The 20827-nt window shown below is 41.7% G+C and overlaps 1 protein-coding gene across 1 annotated transcript in view; it reads right to left on the bottom strand.

Moving 5' to 3' along the window:
* The window catches only part of TRUB1 (TruB pseudouridine synthase family member 1), a 28438-nt gene extending 9111 nt beyond the window's left edge, over positions 1-19327 (bottom strand). The window contains exons 1-3 of the mRNA XM_061372769.1: positions 19104-19327; positions 17410-17502; positions 13596-13651 (exon numbers count right to left, since the gene is read on the bottom strand). Coding sequence (XP_061228753.1) covers positions 13596-13651; positions 17410-17502; positions 19104-19248 — 294 coding nt within the window. The 5' untranslated portion in view covers positions 19249-19327. The remainder of the gene's footprint in view (positions 1-13595; positions 13652-17409; positions 17503-19103) is intronic.
* Between the last annotated feature and the right edge of the window lie 1500 nt (positions 19328-20827).

The raw sequence follows: 20827 nt of genomic DNA, 5'->3' as shown, positions 1-20827 counted from the left end.
TTTGGATCAAGTTTGGAGATACTTACAAGTATTAAAATCTGTGGTCTGACCCACTGTCTCTGCCATTCCATTCCATTTGCATCAACCCTATGTTAAGTCCACGGGCTTTGAAAGTAAAGCGTTTACATAGTCTGGGAGAGAAAACTCAAGGTGTTCCACACGCCTAATTCCCAGTGAGATTTCAGTGAACCTACTCCTAACTAAGCTAACACAAATTTGAATCAAGTTGTAAAAGGATGCATCTTTTAGAAGTGGGTTCACTAAATTCTACTGAACACATCCAAACATGCATAAGCAGTAACATTTTACTCTTTGATGCAATGCATCCTTTTTCATGTACTTGTGAAGTACAAACAAGCTCAAGTAATAATACTCTAGGCATAAAAATCACACACACAAAGTTGGACTATTAAGACATGCCTCGATTTTGTTCCATGTGACAACCTGCCACTTCAATGTATTTCTTCAAGCAACTGCCACTAAATGGAAGCAGCAGGAATAGTCAGACTAAAGGCAATCTGACTTTTAATGTAAAAATAAATGTATTATTTGCTTATGTGCTGGTTTTGGCTGGGGTAGAGTTCATTTTCTCCATAGTAGCTGGTATGGGGCTGTGCTTTGGATCTGTGCTAAAAGAGTGTTCATAACACAGAGGTGTTTTCATGCTGAGCAGCACTTACACAGAGCCAAGGCCTTTTCTTGCTCCTCACTCCACCAGCAAGAAGGCTGGAGGGGCACAAGGTGCTGGGAGGGGACACAGCCAGGACAGCTGATCCCAACTGACCCAAGGGATATCCCACATGCTCCACATGTGATACTGGGGGAAGAAAGGAGTGACGCTGGGAATGATGGTATTTGTCTTCCCAAGTAACCATTCCATGTGATGGACCCCTGCTGTCCTGGAGATGACTGAACACCTGCAAGCCCATGGGAAGTGGTGACTGAATTCCTTGTTTTGCTTTACCTATTAAACTCCCTTTATCCAAACCCATGAGTTTTACCTTTTTTCTTGCAAGTGTCTCCCCTGTCCCACTTGGGAGCAGTGAGTGAATAGCTGTGTGGTGTTTTGCTGCCTTCAGGGTTAAATCATACCACCACATGAAGGCTATTCTTCTCCCCCACACTGCAGATGTCTGACTCCCCTGGTAACTCTGCAAAATTAGGCGTTTTAAAAGTAAAACCCTTGAAGTTCACATCCTTTTGGAAGGTATGGAAAAGAAGTGAAAGGCAGAATGGATGAAGGCTGCTCAGCAACAAATATTTAAATAAATGTTCAAGTACATTACTATCTGCTTTAGGACCATAAAATTGCCTGCTTTGCGAGACATTTAATGATCTAGTTCTTAACATTCAACAGCATAGCTAGAAACACTAGTCAGCAACTATTCTAGAGGTTAATAAAGCCATGTGAGATCTTTATAATTCTGGCATGATGAATCATCTTAGCAGTTCAGTAAAACTCTAAATCTGAAAGTTTGAAACCTCACACACCATCTTCAGATGTTTCCAAATGTTACTACTTCAGTTTGTAGGACTTTCTTCCTCTTAATGCTGGTTTTGGCTATCTTGCTTCAGACTGGCTGTTACAATAACATGTTATTTGACCTACCAGCCACAGAGAGATAGTATCATCTGTTTATATGTAAATACAAACTGTATGAACACTGTAATCCAAATCTAAACACTTGACTTCCCCTTTGATTCCTGCAAAAAAGGCAAAAAGCCATTCAATATGTAAAAAAAAAAAAAAAAAAGTCCCTTAAAATTAGTCACAAATCCCCATTCCTTAAAGGAGCCATTAAAGAGTCACGAAAGTCTCAAGCCAGCAATGCAATAGTGCACAAAGAAGGCTATAACAGGTCAGGAAATTACGAATTACAGCTGGTTTATGATCAGTATCTGGACTGCCCTTGGGTATCTACAATTATATATCATAATTCTTACTAGTCACTTAATAGGGTTTATTTCCCCTTTGGTAGCGTGCAGGACCTGGAGCTTGTAGAAGATAAAATGAGAGTCCAGATCTTGATCTAATGTTCCTCTTATTTTGTGTCAAAATTGAGCATTGTCTCTTTAGACTCTAACTCACACTGCCCTCAGAAGTACCCAATAGATTCTGAGTCATTTAATAAGTCTTTGGTGACCTTTTCCCACCTACGCTGGCGAACATTTATTTCTTCCAGTTTTATAAAATACATCTAGGGGCATTCCTCCTGTGCTCTTAAATTACAAATCACTGCAGGAACACAGACAGGAACTGCTCACAACCACGCTGCCTTCAACCCCCTCAACCTGAAACAGAAAAAGCAAGGTAGGAGCTATTGCAGGCAGTGGAAAAGCAAGTGCAGACTATGACAGGAAATGTTGCTGTATCGGTGGCTCATCAGAGAAAACTACCAATCAATAGCTCCTACGCCCTGCCCACTGCTTACCTCAAGAGACTGGGACCCAAACAATTTAAAGATGAAAAGCAGCATCTCAGCTTCCCTATAGGATTCCACAACGTGCAAGTGTAGTGTATTAAGAGCCATGATCAAGCATTCCCAGTCACAACTTGCAAGCACAGCAGCATCATATATTATTTTATTCTAATGGTGGGCTGCATGGTCCCAAAACAGAGCCTCAACTGCACAACAGTATGACAACCTTGAGGGCATACAGACCTTCCCAAAACTATCCTGCATTAGGGAATGGGAATTAGGGAGTCCAAGGCCAGGTTGGACAGAGCCTTGGCTGGCATGGTTTAGTGGGAGGTGTCCCTGCCCATCGCAGGGGGGTTGGAACTTGATGATCTTAAGGTCCTTTCCTAACCCTAACTATTCTATGATTCTGTAATGGCTATAGCTCTCATTTTCTTGACATTACAGCAACTGAAATAAAAGGCAGCAAAGTGATTAAAAATCCTTAAGTATAAGCAACTCCTTCATTCACACTAGTGATGAGACAGCCTTAAGACGACACTTTACAGTGACAAACCAATGCACTCTGTCAGTGCTAATGCGAAAACTCTGTCACACAAACTGGGGGATGTGATGGATGCAAACCTTCAACAAGACCAGAAAGACAGTGAAGTGCTTTGGCAGTCATGTATCTGCTGCCATACCCATGACTAGAAAGAAATACGCCATGAGAGCCAGGACTGGAGAAAAAACAGGCTTACAGGAACCCATAAGAAACAAATTACAAACCAACTCTCTAATAAATCTGAAATCTTGGAAAGAGGAATTTTGTTTTAGAGTCACAATCACAGGACACAGACAAAATTCTCACAAATAATAAACCATATGATGTTTAAAATAATGTTTTACTAACAGAATAGCTATCATTTGGCTTTTTCATTTCACATCCAATTTCAGATAAATTGCTATACTAATGCAGAAAGGGAAAACATCGATAAAAATAAGTGAGACTTTATCAGCATACATTTTTAACTGTGAAAGAAGGAAGAGGAGGAGAAGGAAGAAGAATCCTCTCCCAGTAGAGGGGCTGTATAGCCAGCATAGCTATTAACTGCACAACCCACCAGGGGGGTTACTGGAGGCTGAAGCCCCTGGGCTGACTGCCAGGTATGTCTGCCCCACTTATCAGTGCAAATGCCAGACAGACCATGGAATGGAGCCTCTCAGTTTTAACTGTTAATATATCAAAGCTTTCTTTGGAACGAAGCCAGAGACTTGAAATCTGAAATTGTAACATGTTTTAAATGCTTTTTCAAACATGGAGAAGCAACACTTTGGAAGAGCTAGACAGAAACACAAGCAATTATGAAACAAGGTCACTGGTAGCTGTCAGGAAGATTTTAAGATGGCTCCCACTGCAAGAATTTACCAGGCAAGCTCCCTGGAAGAGGCAGCTCAGAACAGTTCATCCAAGGATGACCCATTTTCTAATCACAGCAGCAACTGAACACAGAGTGTTTGCCGATGACACCAAGCTGTGTGCTTCGGTTGATACACTGGAGGGAAGGGATGCCATGCAGAAGGACCTTGACATGCTTGACAGGTGGGCCCGTGCCAGCCTTATGAAGTTCAACCAAGCCAAGAACAAGGTCCTACACCTGGGTAGGGGCAATCCTAGGCACAGCTACAGGTTGGGCAGAGAAGAGATTCAGAGCAGCCCAAGGAGAAGGACTTGGGGGGTGCTGGTTGATGAGAAAAGGAAAATGAGCTGTCTTCAGTGTGCGCTCGAAGCCCGGAAAGCCAACCGTATCCTGGGCTGCATCAAAAGGAGCATGACCAGCAGGTCGAAGGAGGTGATCCTGACCCTCTGCTCTTGTGAGAACCCACCTGGAGTACTGTGTGCAGTTCTGGTGTCCGCAACATAAAAAGGACCTGGATCTGTTGGAACAAGTCCAGAGGAGGCCACGATGATGATCAGGGGACTGGAGCACCTCCTGTATGAAGACAGGCTGAGGAAGTTGGGGCTGTTCAGCCTAGAGAAGAGAAGGCTGCGTGGAGACCTCATGGTGGATACCTTCCAGTATCTGAAGGGGGGCATATAGGGATGCTGGGGATGTACTCTTCATTAGGGACTGTAGTGATAGGACAAGGGGTAATGGGTTAAAACTTAAGCAGGGGAACTTTAGATTGGATATAAGGAGGAAATTCTTTCCTGTTAGGGTGGTGAGGCACTGGAATGGGTTGCCCAGGGAGGTTGTGAATGCTCCATCCCTGGCAGTGTTCAAGGACAAGTTCACAGAGCCTTGGGTGGCATGGTATAGTGTGAGGTGTCCCTGCCCATGGAAGGGGGATTGACACTAGATGATCTTAAGGTCCTTTCCGACCAAAACCATTCCATGATTTCTAATGCACAACTAAGGTGCTCTGGATTTAATGTTTACATAATTTATGTTTGCTGTTTGTATAACCTTAACAGCTACCAGTGTTTTCCAGTATGCCAATCATCCACCAAATCAGAAGTACATGAGGCAGACAAATAAGCTGGGAAAAAACAACCCTGAGGGTTGCCATAGTTTCAATTGTTTTCCAAAACAAAGCACTCTCACTAAGCAGATTCCAATATACTAAAAGCACAGAGCCCTAATCTCTTAAAAGCAGGTTTCACAGAGGCAAAACAAAGACTGCAAGATGAGGGAGGAGTTCCATATTTTTTGACAGAGCTAAGCCAAAATTATCAAACACCATGCGTGTCCTCTTCATGGACACAAACATTACAACTTCTTTTCTCCACCATTCTTTTTTTTTTCCTCCTCAAAGAAAAAGCTGACTTTGTGCTAAGTCTGCATTAAATTTTATTTACTGCTGGATGCTGTAATTGTACTGTCACTGCTGAAGAACTATCTGATCTTTACTCTGGGACTAACACGATTTTTTGACCTCTTATGTCAGCTTATTTTAAAAGTTCAAACTACGGGGTGACCAGATTTTCAATGGGAAGGACTAGGGGAACCCATAGAAGATACTTCACCTGGAGTTCAAAGCCATAAAAGTGTACTTGAAAGCTGCAGCAAGTTTAAATTTTGGTATTAGAGGAAGGGCAGGAAATGGCATGAGAGGGGAAACAATCCCAACAGTAACAGGAACACTAGGTCACAAATATAGCACCATGGCCACACATCACTTGCACAATAGAAGCTTGCAACATCCGAGAGGGATGCAGGTTAATGGGCAAAAGTGGCTGCTTGTGATCCACAGTCTCTTTATGCAAACCTTTCTAACACTTTCTGCCTGTGAAAACCTCTCCCACTCACCAAAGTATCTCTAGTTGGTCTTTACATTTCAGCTTTAATACCTGTTTCCTCATTATGTCTTCTAGCACCTACACCACGGATTATACAAAATAAATAAGGATGACCTTCAGCTTCTACCCGAAACAGAGTTTTAAGGAAATTCATAATTCTCTGCCCAGAGACTTAAGACAGTCCTTCCAGACGGATAAGACTTTATAGGTACATACAAATCCACAGATAAAATTGAATGCATGAAGGCACTTGGGTGAATTCAAAGACATTGCTAAGGCCAAGATGCAGTAAAAAGGCAATGCTAAGAAGCATCACCAAATTACTAAAGGAACACAAGCAGAAAAAGTGGTGAATGGCTAGTTTAAAGCTGCTGACTTCTTTCCTGTTTTCCTGTGATTTTTACTGAGAAAGAGAAAAAAGCCTAAAAAAAGCCTTGCCATGTTGCAGTCTTGATATTTTCCTTAAAGAATGCAAGCAAGAACTATACATGCAGCACAGACATACATCCAATTATAGAAAGGTCAAGAGGAATAGAGGCAACACTGACCTCGTGAATGGAAGAACAGGAAAAAACCAATACTAGAGCATGCTGTTAAAATATTCTGCATTTTTTGGGGAAAGATTTTCTGCAGCACAATAGGTGCAGTCTCCTCAAGATTTCCAACAATTTATAAAGTGTGAATATTAACAGAGCATGAAGCTGAGCTATTAATAGATTAGGCCTCTGGGGTGAGCATAAAAGACACTCCAGCAATACACAGCGTGTCAAGACAGCTTACTAATGGTACCACTGCAGGAAAGTGTATCTCTACTATTCAACAGCTGCTGCTTCTATGATTTTGTTTTGGGGATACTGGGCAGGGCAGGAAAGAGTAGATATTCAAATCTATGCCTTCTCTTACGATTTGTTACCAAAAACACAGGTTAAAAAAATGTATCAGATCTCGTGCAGTAACAGGTAATCGAAGATGTCAAAAACATGTAACATAGCAAAGGCACATTTAAGACCCTTTAATCCAGGCACACTTAGCACTTCCCGATTCCTGCATCCTCCTCTATGTGGCCATAACATTCTCTCAGTGCATCTTGTTTTGACAACACCTTCTACACATTCTCAAAACACATAAAGCCCAACATTATTCATGCATTTTCCCAGCCTTCTTTTTATATAAGCATTCACCTTGTGACAAAGTAAGGAAGACAACCCTACTTTCATAAACTGACATTGATCTCTAGTTAATATCTTGAGGCATTCAGGGAAAAAGAAATTTGTTGTCAGTAATGTAAAATGATACACACAGGACAGAAATCAATGCTAAGTTTGCATAAACAATAATGGGTCTCTGAACCAACCTCCTCAGCTCTGAAGGAGGTCATAGAATTACAGTAGTCTTTGCAGAACCAGAACTTACTTTCTCAGGTGTCAGTAGTGGTTAAAAACAAAAGGCAAACTATTATAGTGGTACTGGGATATAGATGTTACAGAATACAGACATTAAGTAGGACAAGTTTTATTAATAGACATGACATCTTTGCACTGCACTGTGCAAACACCCAAGGAAGTATTCTTTGGGTGTTTGCACAGTAACGTATGAAATACCATGTAAGAGAAATGTCAAGACTTCTCTGTCCTTTAGCTATATTTCAGGAATGTAATATACTCCATCTAACGCACAAAACAGTAAGTAAATGGGTAAAATTAAGCAACCACTACACGTCAGGAAGAATTCACCTCACCAGTCTACAAGGGCTGAAACACATCCATCTGCCCATGGGTTAACATCTCTCATAAAGCAATCACTCCATCTCCAATCTGTCAGTCCCTTTCCTTAAGGGAAACCTATAAAGCACCTTTCAAAACAAGCCTGGGAACTAAAATTCATAACTCCACTGAGTTTAGAAAAACAACATGGGCTCAACAGAGATACTGGATTTATGGCACACTGAAATGTTACCTCACACTAACCCCTTCACATGCCACAATGTATAATCTACCAGGCGCTCTCTTTCCCCTAGGAGATAACCTTATCATCTCCTCTTTTCCTCTCCTACCTCCCTTATATGGAGACAATAATTTCTTCGGGCTTGCACAAAGGCAAAATAGTGACATTTCATGCAGCTACAATCCATTTTGCTTAAATGAGCAGGTCATATGCTGTACTCTTTCTATGATACTTCTCCCATCTCAATAACCCTTGGTTATTGCGGATGGGATACCGTAAACAAAGAGATGTGAGAATGTAAGGCAGCATGGACCACAGAGTGAAAAATGAGGTGTTGCAGATGACAAATTTCCTAGGGGAAGAGCTAAAAAGCAAACAAACCGCTTTTACTTGGATTACTCCAAGACAAATACAGACAGTTGGCTATGTTAATATTGCAATTTAGAAGCAAAAGCCCAACTAAAACCACAGATCAACATAAGCAAGATGGGATCTGAGAAATCATCAGCAAGCAATAACATTCCCCCTCATCCCACGACTGGTTTGGCTGATCAATTGTGAGCAATACCTTGCTATCCTGCACAGCAGATAAATTGTTTTCTTTCTCTAGTTTATTACAGCAGGTAATAAAATGCATCTCAACTGTGCAGAACAGTCTTGGGGTCTTACCTATAACTGCTTGCCCAGACAGAATTGTTGGTATACCATACCCAAAAGCATCTACAGCACTGTGATACAACAAGTGGTAATGGATTTAAACTGAAACAGAGGAAGTTCAGGTTACATATAAGGAAGAAGTTCTTTACCATGAGAGTGGCAAGGCACTGAAAAGTTTGTCTAAAGCGGTAAATCCTCCACCCGTGGCAGTGTTCAAGGCCAGGCTGGACAGAACCTTGGGCAACATCGTCTAGTGTGAGGCATTCCTGCACATGGCAGGGGGTTGGAACTGGATGATCTTAAGGCCTTTCCAACCCAAACCACCCTATGACTCTATGATGACCTATTTTTCCTTTCAGAAAGTATGGTCTTTCTGGTCCAGAAGATTCCTACTTCACTAAACTCTAAATAAATCTGCAATACACTTAAAGTCCATGGCTTCTATTTTAAATCTGAGAAAGGCCATACAGACCCGAACACCATGTCCCATACTATGCCAATTAGTCTAATAAAAAGTATTACCACTACCCACAAATTTTGCCCTGCCAAGAGACTGTTAAAAATATCAGAATATGAAGAAGAAAACAGAACACTTCACTATACACTGTACGAATAAGTAGTTTTGGCTTTATCAGTTCCAAAAGAAAGCAAACTGAAGCAAAGAGCTCAGCTGGTGATACTGCAGAGGATTCTTTTTTAAGATTAAAAGTAAGAGCACACACCACCAAGAGCATCCTTCAAAAGGAAAGTCAACTCAATTTTCTTGCACTCGTAACTCAAATATGCAAACTGGAGCACAAACTGCTTTTGAAATACATTAAAAAAAAGACTCAAACCCACAAAAAAACCCCACCACACAAGGCTCTTTAAAAAGAAAATGAGGATTTTCAAAGGAACAGCGCTTACACCATCATGGTGTGCATGTTAATGTGCAAACACACAAATGTTGGCAGAAGAACAGAGGTCTCAGAGATGCTGAGTTCTTATAAGCCTCCTGTAAAGAAACAGAGGAAATAAATCTATTGCAGCTTCCATGAAGAAAAAGTCTCCAGAGGGATCCCCACTGTATTGCTGGGTACTAAAGAGTCCACATGGGGCTTTGGTGTCTAACAAGCTGTAAACAAGAAAAGGCTTCATTAGTTCTGCTCCTTACAGAACTACTAGATGTGCTTTTTAATGCATTATTAATTCATTGAACTCATTGCCAAAAGATAGAAGCAAAGGACTTAATTCCAAAAAAATTAATTCATGGAGAAAGCTTGCAACCTTTAGGTTTGAGAAGCTAAGGGATACAAATTAAAGCCTAATTTTTAGGACAGTAAGATAATTACAGGAGGTAAAGAAACAACCTTCCGTATGGACATGCTGTTCCACAGCACATGGTACCAACATCAGAAAACAAAGAATTTTGCAATATTCAAACTCTAATCCCAGAATTACACTGCAAAAAGTAACTTACATATGTCTCAGTAATCCTCTGACGTGACGTGAACCAACACCTGCTCAGGCAAGCCCTCTCCCGTAGGGAGATGTAGGATTCAAGTGTGACTGCAAGCTTTAAGACCTCATCACTGAACTAGGGCTCATTTTCCACCCAGGATTCATAAGAACTCAAATATTAAAAAATTGTGATAAATTGAAGCTATCACATATTAGGTCACTGATGTATCTTCATTCTGACCATAATCTCCTTTTCTCTTTCTAGTCCTTGTGAACATTTGGAGTCTGGGTTGTACCCTAGCTAGTTATTAGGGTTTTTTTTCATAGTGTTTAGTTCTGGAGAGGCCACAGCTTTTAAGATTAAATTTTCTATTGTAACTAGTTCCTGCCTCAGCTTGTGCAACCAGCGCAAAGTACTCAAGCAATCCCCATCAAGTCACTCACTGAGCACTTGGGGTTTCAGATTGTGTGTGGACCATGAGAAGCTGGATCCTCCGATAAATCCAACGCGCTCATGCTTTCTGCTGCTTGAGAGGCACTGGCTTCAAGCACAGTTTGATGGATGTTCTGGCTTCATTCACACTGGTATGACTCAAGTTCTCTTTAGATGAACCCAGATTTACTGCATGGAATAATGCCAATGAAGCACGAAAGTAAAGTCTGAAAGTTTCAATTACTCTGTTTTATCCCACCTAAAAATAAAGGCTGTATGTGTTGGAAGACATCTCCTCCCAAAGGAATGTATTAGAATAATGAAGAATTTCATTACTTTTTGCTCTTCCTTTTTCTTTCTCTGATGAGCTCCTGATCATCTCCCTCATTGCTTCTATATAACAGCACATTGTGGTAGATGAGAGTTTTTAAAGCAGGATTACCACTTTGGAAACTGTTCTCTTAGCTAGCATTTTCTAGCCCATTTCCCTCCAAAAAGATCACTTTTACATTGTGTTTGAGACAGACAAGTCACCAATAAGACTGAGTCATTCAGAAACAGCATAATATAAACTGCTCCACCCCTACCATATTACTTTTACTGGTGAAGCAGGAAATGGTTTTTCATTCTACTAACTTTATTTTGCAAACATAATAAAAAGATTGCTCTCAAAATAATGCAGTGCAAAAAAAGTTCAAGCAAGACCAAGTCCAAATCCCTGAAAACAAGAAAGAAAAGTGTTTTCCCTATGTAACACGTATTAAATGCTCAGTATTTACATTCCAGATCCAAGAGCATTCCACTTCTCCCCCTCACTTGGAATATTTGAAATAAAATACAGCAAACAAACAAAACCTAAGCCAGCATGCACATATTTTTATTTCTGGATAAATACTAAGAATTCAATGAGAAATCTGGAACAGTAAGTAGGTATTGCCCTTGGCTGAACATTTCTATTTGTTTTGAGTTAATTCATAGGGAGGTCAAACCAATGGAGAATTAGATTTACACTGGAGGAGCAACACTCCTTGCATAATGTGTATGAGTTGCAAATCAAGTGATAATGTTCAAAACTGCCACACAGAGTCAGGAAAGTTTCACACAATGTTTGGGAAAAAAACAGAAATAGTCCAATCTCTGGCAGAGCCACCATATGGAGTTTACTGCAGTAACATACGTTTTGGCCACTCAGCATAGCTCTGCTGCCAACAATGATAGACTGAACTACTTCTTTACAAGATACATCCCTATACCCAAACAGTAAATCCTAGCTAGAGAGGCTCAGACAGTTCAACTCAATCTTTATAGTAATAAAAGGAACAAAAGAAAAACCTCACACTTCAACACACACTTCAGCATCAACAATGGTAAAAAAAAAGATGCAATAAAAGTACAAACTCCTAGCAGGTGGCATGGAATGCAAAATGACACTCAAGCCTATTTAGACAGAGATGGGCTTATCTGTACAAAATCTCTTGCTACATTATGAGCCATGGAGTCAGTGTGGTCAAAAACACAAACAGGCAGATAACTGGGAGATCCTTCAACCTCCTTTACACTCACAAATTATTGTATGCCTAACTTATTGCAGTATAAATAGAACATGTGAAAGCAGAGGCAAGTCAATCTCCAAATGAAGGCTCTTAACTTTAGTGACAGGACAAGGGGCAATGGCTTCAAAACTTAGAGGAGATTTAGGTTAGATACCAGGAAGTTCTTCCCTGTGAGAGTGGTGAAGCACTGTAACAGGCTGTCCAGAGAAGCTGTGGCTGCTCAGTTCCTGACCTTGTTCAAGGCCAGATTGGACAGGGCTTGGAGCAACCTGGTCTACTGTGAGGCATCCCTGCCTATGGCAGGGGGGTGGAAAGGGATGATCTTCAGGTCCTTTCCAACCCAAACCGTTCCATGATTGTATGACTGCCATGCCCCTAGCACAAATGTTAGCTACCCCACACTCTTTTCCACATCAGAACACACAAACAAGTTGCAGGTGAACAGCTTTTCTACAGTAAGGATGTAACTTTGCTTGCCTCATTGAATCAAGTGCTCACAGTTTATGACAGTCTAAAGCCAGGTGAGAGCTGATGGATCTAGCTGCTGTAGTTCACCAGTCTGCCCCTGCTGCCCATTTAGCTTTAGTATCTCAGTGACATTTTTTAACTTTAAAGTTCTTTGAAAGGGGATGTCAGGCTGTAGCTGCTTACCCTTCCACTGTAAATCCAGCCCCCGCTGCCTACTGCATGTTTCAAAACACAGATACCTCTGAAATCCAGTCCTATAGACCAAATGCAAAACATTACAGTCAGTGCACAGACTGACAGTGACTACAGTACATTCTGGATTAGACTCTATGGCTACGTTCTTTTACCCTCTTTGTATTTTCTTCTCTCAAATTATTTGCCTTTCAGTTGAACTGAAGACTGTCAAATTGTACCTCAAGCTATCAGTTCAGCACCTTAAAGAGCGTAAGTGTTCAGACCAGAAGACACTGGCAAAATCAGCAGAATAAAACGCATTAGAAAGGCCATCAATTTGCTGAGCCCACTATTGACTTTCCCTGAGTCCAAGATTAAATTTGGAAGGCTTAACTGATTTCTCCATCTGCCATTCTTACCTATATTTCTCATTTAAGAATAATGGCTAAATCTACAGGATTTTACTTGCAAAGAAAGAATCAACACTGGTAGATTATTCTTATGAGTACATGCTATTGTTTGTGTATGTAACACCTACAGTCTGGAGTGCACCCACCAATGACATAGTACCACTAATCAAGAGCAGCAATGCACAAGACTGCAATCAGTCAAGGCTCCAGTGTGGATTATCTCACGCAGCCACAGGGCTTTTGTTTCCTTTGGCTTCTTACACCTATCAATGGTCTGTAGAGCACAGGAGCTGCTATCTGGAACAATAGCTACTATCACAAACACACCCTAATTCCAAAAGGTGCCTTTCAAGGCCTCATGGTATTTAAGAGAGAAAAGAAAGAACATCTGTTACTGCAACCTAGTAATGATTATGTTATCTACACACAAAGACCAAAACCTAAACCATTGTACATAATTACATCTCCAAAACAGAATTTATAGTGCCATCTTTCTTATAGTTTGTTTTGGGCATTTGGGGGGTGTAGGGCTAAACATTAAATATAGGAATCTTACTATAAAATAGGAATTTGGGCTTTATTAACATTTGTAGACAAACCAAGACAAAGAAAGTTTAAAAAAAAAATAAACCATTCTGGATGTAAAAATCTTAATATCAAATTTTTTTTACAAAATACAGAAAGGAGCTGAAGTACACATTTAACATAAATACACAGAAAGGTTAAGGTATTTGTATGTTGATGCAGCTCTCCACAAGAAGAAAAAACAAACAAACAAAAAAACCCCAGTAATAGAAGTCATTGAGTATTCCTTACCTTGGAACCTGCCAACATAGTTCCCAGCATTTTTGTTCCTTTTCCAATACCAATCACTGCAAAGACAGAAGAACAAATGCCATTTCAAAACCAGCTCTGCAGTTCCCTTATTGCACACAATTCACTACTAAATATTATGCTACTCAGAAATATAGCCTTTCACGGTCTCTTAGCATATAAAGGGAGTCATAGAATCACAGAATTCTTTGGGTTGGAAAGGACCTCAACATCATCTAGTTTCAACCCCCCTGCCATGGGCAGGGACACCTCACACTAAACCATGTCACCAAAGGCTCTGCCCAACTTGGCCTTGAACACTGCCAGGGATGGAGCATTCACCATTTCTTTGGGCAACGTGTGCCAGTACTTCACCACCCTCACAGTAAAAAACTTCTTCCCTACATCTAACATGAGCTTCCCCTGTTTCAGTTTAAACCCATTACCCCTCAGCCTGTCGCTACAGTCCCAGATGAATATTTCCTCTCCAGCATCCTTGTAGGACCCCTTCAGATACTGGAAGGCTGCACTCAACAGAAAGCATCCCTGATGGTCAAACATAGGAGTAGCGAGAGGAAAAGTCTAAAGCAGAACATAAATAAGCTTCACCTATTCTTAAAATGCTTTAATTAAACCCATTTATTTATCTTTTAATCACCAAATAAATGGATAGTGCAATTAACATCATCCTGGTTTGATGAAGGCTGTGGCTCACTAATAATGAATCCAGCCTTCACTGTAACTAAATGGCCCATTTAAAGGTTGATAGTGACCAAGAGTAATACAGCAAGACAGCATAATGAAATTGTTTATCAGGCTTAGAGCAAGAAAATAAAATAATCAAAAGGTCCAACTGCCTCTCAAAGATCCTTCATAATCAAACCTTCCCATTACTGTGTATACAGACCACTGTCTTTTCAACCTTAAACCAGTACTCTGCAAAACAGCAGTCAGCTCTTCATAAGACAGTAAAAGAGCTTTTATATTTTACCTTAAAGTTTTTAACAAGGTGCTTTCCCTGAAGCTGCTTTCCTATTGACTTTCTCCACATACAGCAAACCAAAGAAACAATGAAAATTTTAAAGGAAAGCAGGTTGTGTACAACTCATGGAATACATAACTGCTTATGCCCTTGGTTTTAATAAAATCACAGGAGTTAAGGGAGCTTGCAGGAAATCAGCTCTATGTTAAGCTGGAGTCAGCACCAGAAACATTAAGCTGACAATGAATCTTTCTTTAAAAACTAAACAAATATTTGTGCTCTAATGCATCTCAATCTTTACACTCTGAGACTCATTAGATGACTTCTCATTCTTGATTACTTCTCATCTTGCTCCTGAGGGTATTTAGTCACACATGCCCTTGTGCTCATGAACCTTCAGTTCAGCCTGTTCCTGTCATTTGCAAGACAGGAAAGAGCTGCAACAAGGCTGAGAAAAGGAGATAGCACACAGATAAAATTTTATAACCAAACACTGTTCTTGCAACATGATGAAATCACCGACACTTCTACATGACTGCTGAGCTGAAATTTGCTGAGGAGTGTCAAGAGATTCAATAGAATCATTTTAAAGAGACACTGAATGCTTTTGTGAACAAGACACAATTTTCCCCCATTAATCATCAGCTTGTGTGACGTGTATTATTGAAAGGTGGCATAAACTAAACTTGCCAGACTACACAGAGCCTAACAAAGTTTAACTGACTTTTTAGTTTTGGTACTTCTTCATCTTTTCTTCTCCTGTGGAAGCACAATTCATAACTGCCCTACAGCAACAAGCTAAATATTTACAATTCCCACTGTACAATAAGAAACAGTGAACTGGAACCCCAACCATGGACTAACGTTAAGATATTCATTAAGACTTGACCTACAGTTCCTTGCTTCTTGTATCTTAAAATATGAGACCTAATGTTGAGAAGTAGAAGTTGAATCCTAGCTCCGACCACCTTCCAAATGCAACAGAAGCCACAGATGGGGACAGACAAAAGATTATCCCTCAGTCAGCAGTCATTTCAGGCTCCCACCAGTGTGAGGCCACCAATACCACCTGGTCTCTATGCTGCCTTTCACTCACATGCCATTCATCACCAACCTCTGTCTTCAAGGTCCTTCCTCATTTGCACTTGCTGGCAGTAAAAAAAATATGAAAGTCTATTTTCAGATGAAAAGCACAGCTCAGTTAGTTGCAGTACATCTGGCATGCTAAGCAAGACTCTCTATCAACTAATTCACTAGTTCCAATGAACAAAGTTATAGATATCCAGTACATAAAATCTGGCAAACAGCCATTTTAGATCAAGAAAGGTTAGAGGTTTCAAAAAATAAATACTAGTGTACAACTGACCATGAGGAAAGAAAACTTTCTGCCTCACCACCCTATCCATCCCTACCTGAGTAGCTTGCTTCTGCTGTGTTCTCCACTCTCCTCAATATCTTACTCAAACCCACAAGAAATTTGGGCCCATTCCCTTTCCCACTCCTCTCCAGTTTTGTCCCTTCCAATCCAGCTACCACTAATTTTCCTGTGTGTGTTTTGTATGGCATTGGAATGATCAATCCATAGCATATTAAGGTGATGCACTTCTGTCTTTACGAAGCACATCAAGCCCAAGTCTTTTTGTCATGCCACAGGAGCGGGCTTTGAAGACTGCTGGGTATCAGAGAGCAGTAGGAGCAATTAAGAGGCATGAGTGATTTTTCTTTTTCTCTGGATCAATGCTGTTGACTTCCCACAATGAGCAGTAACATGCTCAAAGGGAACATCTGTGTAGAAGGAAAATGTCCACTTCAGCAGTACACAGGGTATTCTCCAGTGAGCAGCCACACATTACAGGAAATTGAAACAAAATGAGATAGTAAGTACTTCTAGCCTAAGAATGTTACATTTTGCAATGCTCACAGGTGACAGAGAAAATTACCAGCCTATAGGCCTCTACTAGCAACACCCTTCATGCAAACAACCTCCCCTTGAAGCACAGCTCTTTCCGAAAAATCAAAAAGTGGATTTACTTTCAGTATATACTCACAGTTGTACCTGTTGCCTTTCAATACCAAAGAAGTATAGCTGTTATTTCTTCTAGCTAAGTAGAACTACAAGGTTACAAGTTAAGCAAGGTGTAGTTTGCCTGTTACTTAGAACTGTTAGTGACAAAATGTGATATGGGAATAACCCAGCCCAGTGGTCACAGCCACAGCCGAGTTTTCAATACCAGCAATTGGCACATCTTGTTCCTTAGTAAAACAAAGGAATTTGATAAAAGGATTGACTGATTGCTATCAAAATTAAAAGATGAAATCTCTCTGATGACTCTTCTTTATGAAGCAAGACAGGACAGGAAGCAAAAAAGTCTGTGCTGAGCCTTAAAAAAGCAGCAGCTGAATTGCCCTTATACATCTTTCATTTGGTGACTATTACAACTCAAAAGGCTCCCTCAAAATCCCAGAAAAGCATTAGTTTAAGAACAAATACTTTAGGAAATGATGCTATTAATCCCCAGCTTAAGTAAAAAAAAGCCATCGATTTCTGAGGTAATTCAGAATTCATTACACAAGAGTCTTTATGTTCATGTAATAACTCACAGGTTATTTCAGGAGTTGGGGGTAGGGAACATAGCCTTCTGTTAAAAAAAAACCCAAACATGTAAAAGTATATGCAGAAGAAATTTAACCCAGACCACAACCACCTGTGCTTCCCCCAACACCAGAAAGCCTGCCATGCTTATCTCAAATTGTTCCTCCACCTCTGATTTCATGTAGGCATGAAAATGTTCCCCAAAATCACCTTTTGATGACTGCATTTATATTTTACATTACCTAGAACTCCTTCAGCTGCACTGTCCAAAGTTCCACCATGTCCAATTTTCAAAACCTGATTTTTTTTGCTCCTATTTGTTTGCATGCCAGCTTCTGCAAAGAGAAATTGAAAGGAAACAATATAGGATAACCTTATAACATAAGAAAAATAGCACACATTTCCAGTTTGCTAAAGATCAATTATTTAAACTATGAATTAGTAGTGCAGAAATTGCTGTCCTGAATAAGACCAGTGATTCATCTAGATCTACTCCCAACCTCAAACAATTTGCAAGCTATATTCACCTAGATTCTAATCAAGTCTTATGTACTGTTATAAATGAATGTTCAGAAAATGCCACTAGAAAACCCAGTGGATAGTTCACCTGTGGCGGATAGTTCACCTGTGAAGTTTCACTAACAAAGCACGCAAGAACTAGCAGCAGAGCTCCTGAAATCATCTCATATATACAAACTGAATGCTACCTAATCTGAGCAATTCCTACTGTATTTACTTTCACGTAATGGGTCATTTTTATTAGCATGTACATATGGAAACCCTGCAATGAACTTGCTCAGTGCTGCTTTCAAGCTGTCACAGCACCTCAACCCGCCATACTTCCTATGCAGCTGATGACTCCAGGAACTTTGCAGAGTTCAAGGCCCCCTATTTATTATTGTTATTAAATATGACAAATGCTCTAAACTCCCTTACCTACTTTATTAATTATCCCTCCATTATGCCTTTCACATCAGGGAATCAAACATGATCCAGCTAAAACTCTTCCAAGCAAAGCTTAAGTCCATGACTACACTACAGTTCACTACAGAGTAAATCAGCCTGAATAAGCACTTACCAATATGAAAGTTGGTTCTCACTTCATCACCAAGTGCCCAAAAGTCCAGATTAGATTATCAAGTCCACATATACTTTATAAAGAGAATCTAGGCCATAGTCCCTCAAACTTTACAATGATCACACTTTTTTTTTTTCCCCTAGTAACTGACAGCTGGAGTTACCCGTATTCACAAAAAGCAGTTTCTGCAGTGTCCTCAGGACTTCCAAACTCCTCAACACAATATGGTTTTCACTCTTTTGGTGGTATTTATTGTATTTTTTAATGGCAATAAGCAGTGGGACTGAAGCAGCACATCCAGCCAGGGCTGCGGTGAGCTGCTGACACCCATTCTGGCAGATGGGTGCACACTGTCCCGGGGAGTATGCCCAACAGCTCTCCAACCAACCTGGGACCCACTGCAGGCCTGGAGCTTTCTGCTAGTGCAAATCTTACCCCATTCAAATTGAAGGCTCACATCACGCTGTACCGCAGGCAATACCACATGCCTGCCCCAAGTAAGCAAGTGGTGAATATGGCTTTACAACCATCGTGCTGTGCAACCAACACACCGAGTCTCGCGGGCAACCACCGCTCCATGCAGTGAGCCAGAACGCACCCAGGAATGGCTCCGTCCCCCAGTCCGACCCATACCACGGCTCAGAAAGAGGGTGCAGCGGCTTGACAGGGGCTGGGGTTGTGGTCGGGACCCCCAGCCAAAGCGCTCGAGGACTAAACGCATGTTCACTGCAGGCCACCCTGCTCCTGCTCTGGGAGTACCACACCTCTCTGTTACGCCTGCCTCACTAACACCCCACCTCTCGTCTCCATGCCCACCTCGGGGAGTGTGTGCTGCCCCTCGCCTCCCCCGGCGCCTACCTGCCAGCAGCTTCTCCTTCAGGAGGTTGAGCACGCCGGCCGAGGTGGGCCCCTTGGGCTTGTACACGGCGAAGAGCCCGCTGAGGGAGAAGAGCTTCTCGGCCGCCTTGCCGAGCACCACGCCGCCAGCCTCCCTCGTAGCCATGCTCCGTCCCGGCAGGCCCGGGCACCGGCACGCCACAACCGCCCGCCTTCCTCCCCTCCCGAGGGCCGCTGGGAAATGTAGTCCGGGGGCGGGCCGGCTGTGAGGAGGGGCGGGTGCCCCAGCACAACCTACCGATGCCATATCCCCGTCCTGCTGGGAGTCTTGTAGGCATGTAAGCAAGCTGTGCTTGAGCAAGGCACCGAGAGCTTGGATGTTTTGTTCATACATTTCATTTATTTATTTGTAAGAGCCTGTAGATGAAAACGTGAAGAGACAGAGTGTTACAGGGAAATAAATGCACAGCTAGCAAAGAGCTATGTACATCCCCAGTTCTCCCCAGAGCTTGAGAAAAGCAAATCTTCCTGCTCAAGTTAATGCTGTCTCTGTACAGCACAGGTTCAAGGTCTCTGTGTGGTTTTTCAGCCTGTACTGAAGACAGCAGCCTGCTCAGTGCCTGCTTACACCTCCCACAGCAGCCGCATGGGACCAGAGCTTCCATTTGCAGGCTGACATTGATACCGGGAAATAAAGGGTTAACATTGTGCCTGCTTGCTCAAGCAGTCGCTGTGCTTGGTGAAGCAGAACCGTAGGAGTCAAAGTTACTAGAATGGTGAAGCAGAACTGCAGGAGCTACAGCTGCTAGGCAGAATTGTAGTAGATAAGATTCATAGCTTAATATTTAAGACATTCTTGTTAAAATCGTATCTTTAGAAAGAAAGCAACAAAAGATAGCCAGAGTAACAAAATTTGCAAACATAGAATCATAGAATAGTTAGGGTTGGAAAGGACCTTAAGATCATCCAGTTCCAACCTCCCTGCCATGGGCAGGGGCACCTTGCTCTAAACGGTATCACCCAAGGCCTTGTCCAACCTGGCCTTGAACACTGCCAGGGATGGAGCATTCACAACCTCCCTGGGCAACCCATTCCAGTGCCTCACCACCCTCACAGGAAAGAATTTCTTCCTTATATCCATTCTAAACTTGACAAGTTTCTACTTTAAGATACATAAAACCGGCTTGTACCGAACCTGGGGTTTGCATAGGAGCCGAAACCCTATTGAGTCTGCATGAAAGCAAGAGGTTACTCGTGGTGGTGAGGAGGAACTACAGGCCTTCATCCTCACGACCCCTTGACGACCACCACTAGGAGTCACTGCACAGGCACACCAGTGGGAAGAATGCCAGAAAACTAATTATAATACTAGACGGGAATAGGTTTTGCATGTGTATTAGGCATGAAGCAATCTCATGTTTAGGTAATCATTGTATGTAATAGAAACGAACTGAGTCGCAAAAGGGGGCGCACGTGCTTTTGGAGGCGCAATCCCCATGTGCCTCAGCGCTGAATAAAGCATACCTAATTTACAACTCTAACAAGTTGTGGGGTCTATCCGCATATCACCATCACTGCATCCGTGAGATAGGCAAAGGCTGCCTGCCACTAGCAATGCCCAGCAGCCTCCCCTGAGCACCCGCTGTGAGTGTTATTAATCATAGAACCCCAGACTGGTTTGGGTTGGAAAGGACCTCAAAGCTCATCCAGTTCCAACCCCCTGCCACGGGCAGGGACACCTTTCA

Source organism: Neopsephotus bourkii, unplaced genomic scaffold, assembly GCF_033783945.1.
Source record: "Neopsephotus bourkii isolate Nb327-2 ecotype Australia unplaced genomic scaffold, CSIRO-AGI_Nbou_v1 NB_1615, whole genome shotgun sequence".
Taxonomy (NCBI): domain Eukaryota; kingdom Metazoa; phylum Chordata; class Aves; order Psittaciformes; family Psittacidae; genus Neopsephotus; species Neopsephotus bourkii.
The sequence above is the reverse complement of the archived record's forward strand: the minus strand, read 5'-3'. Positions and strand labels throughout refer to the sequence as shown.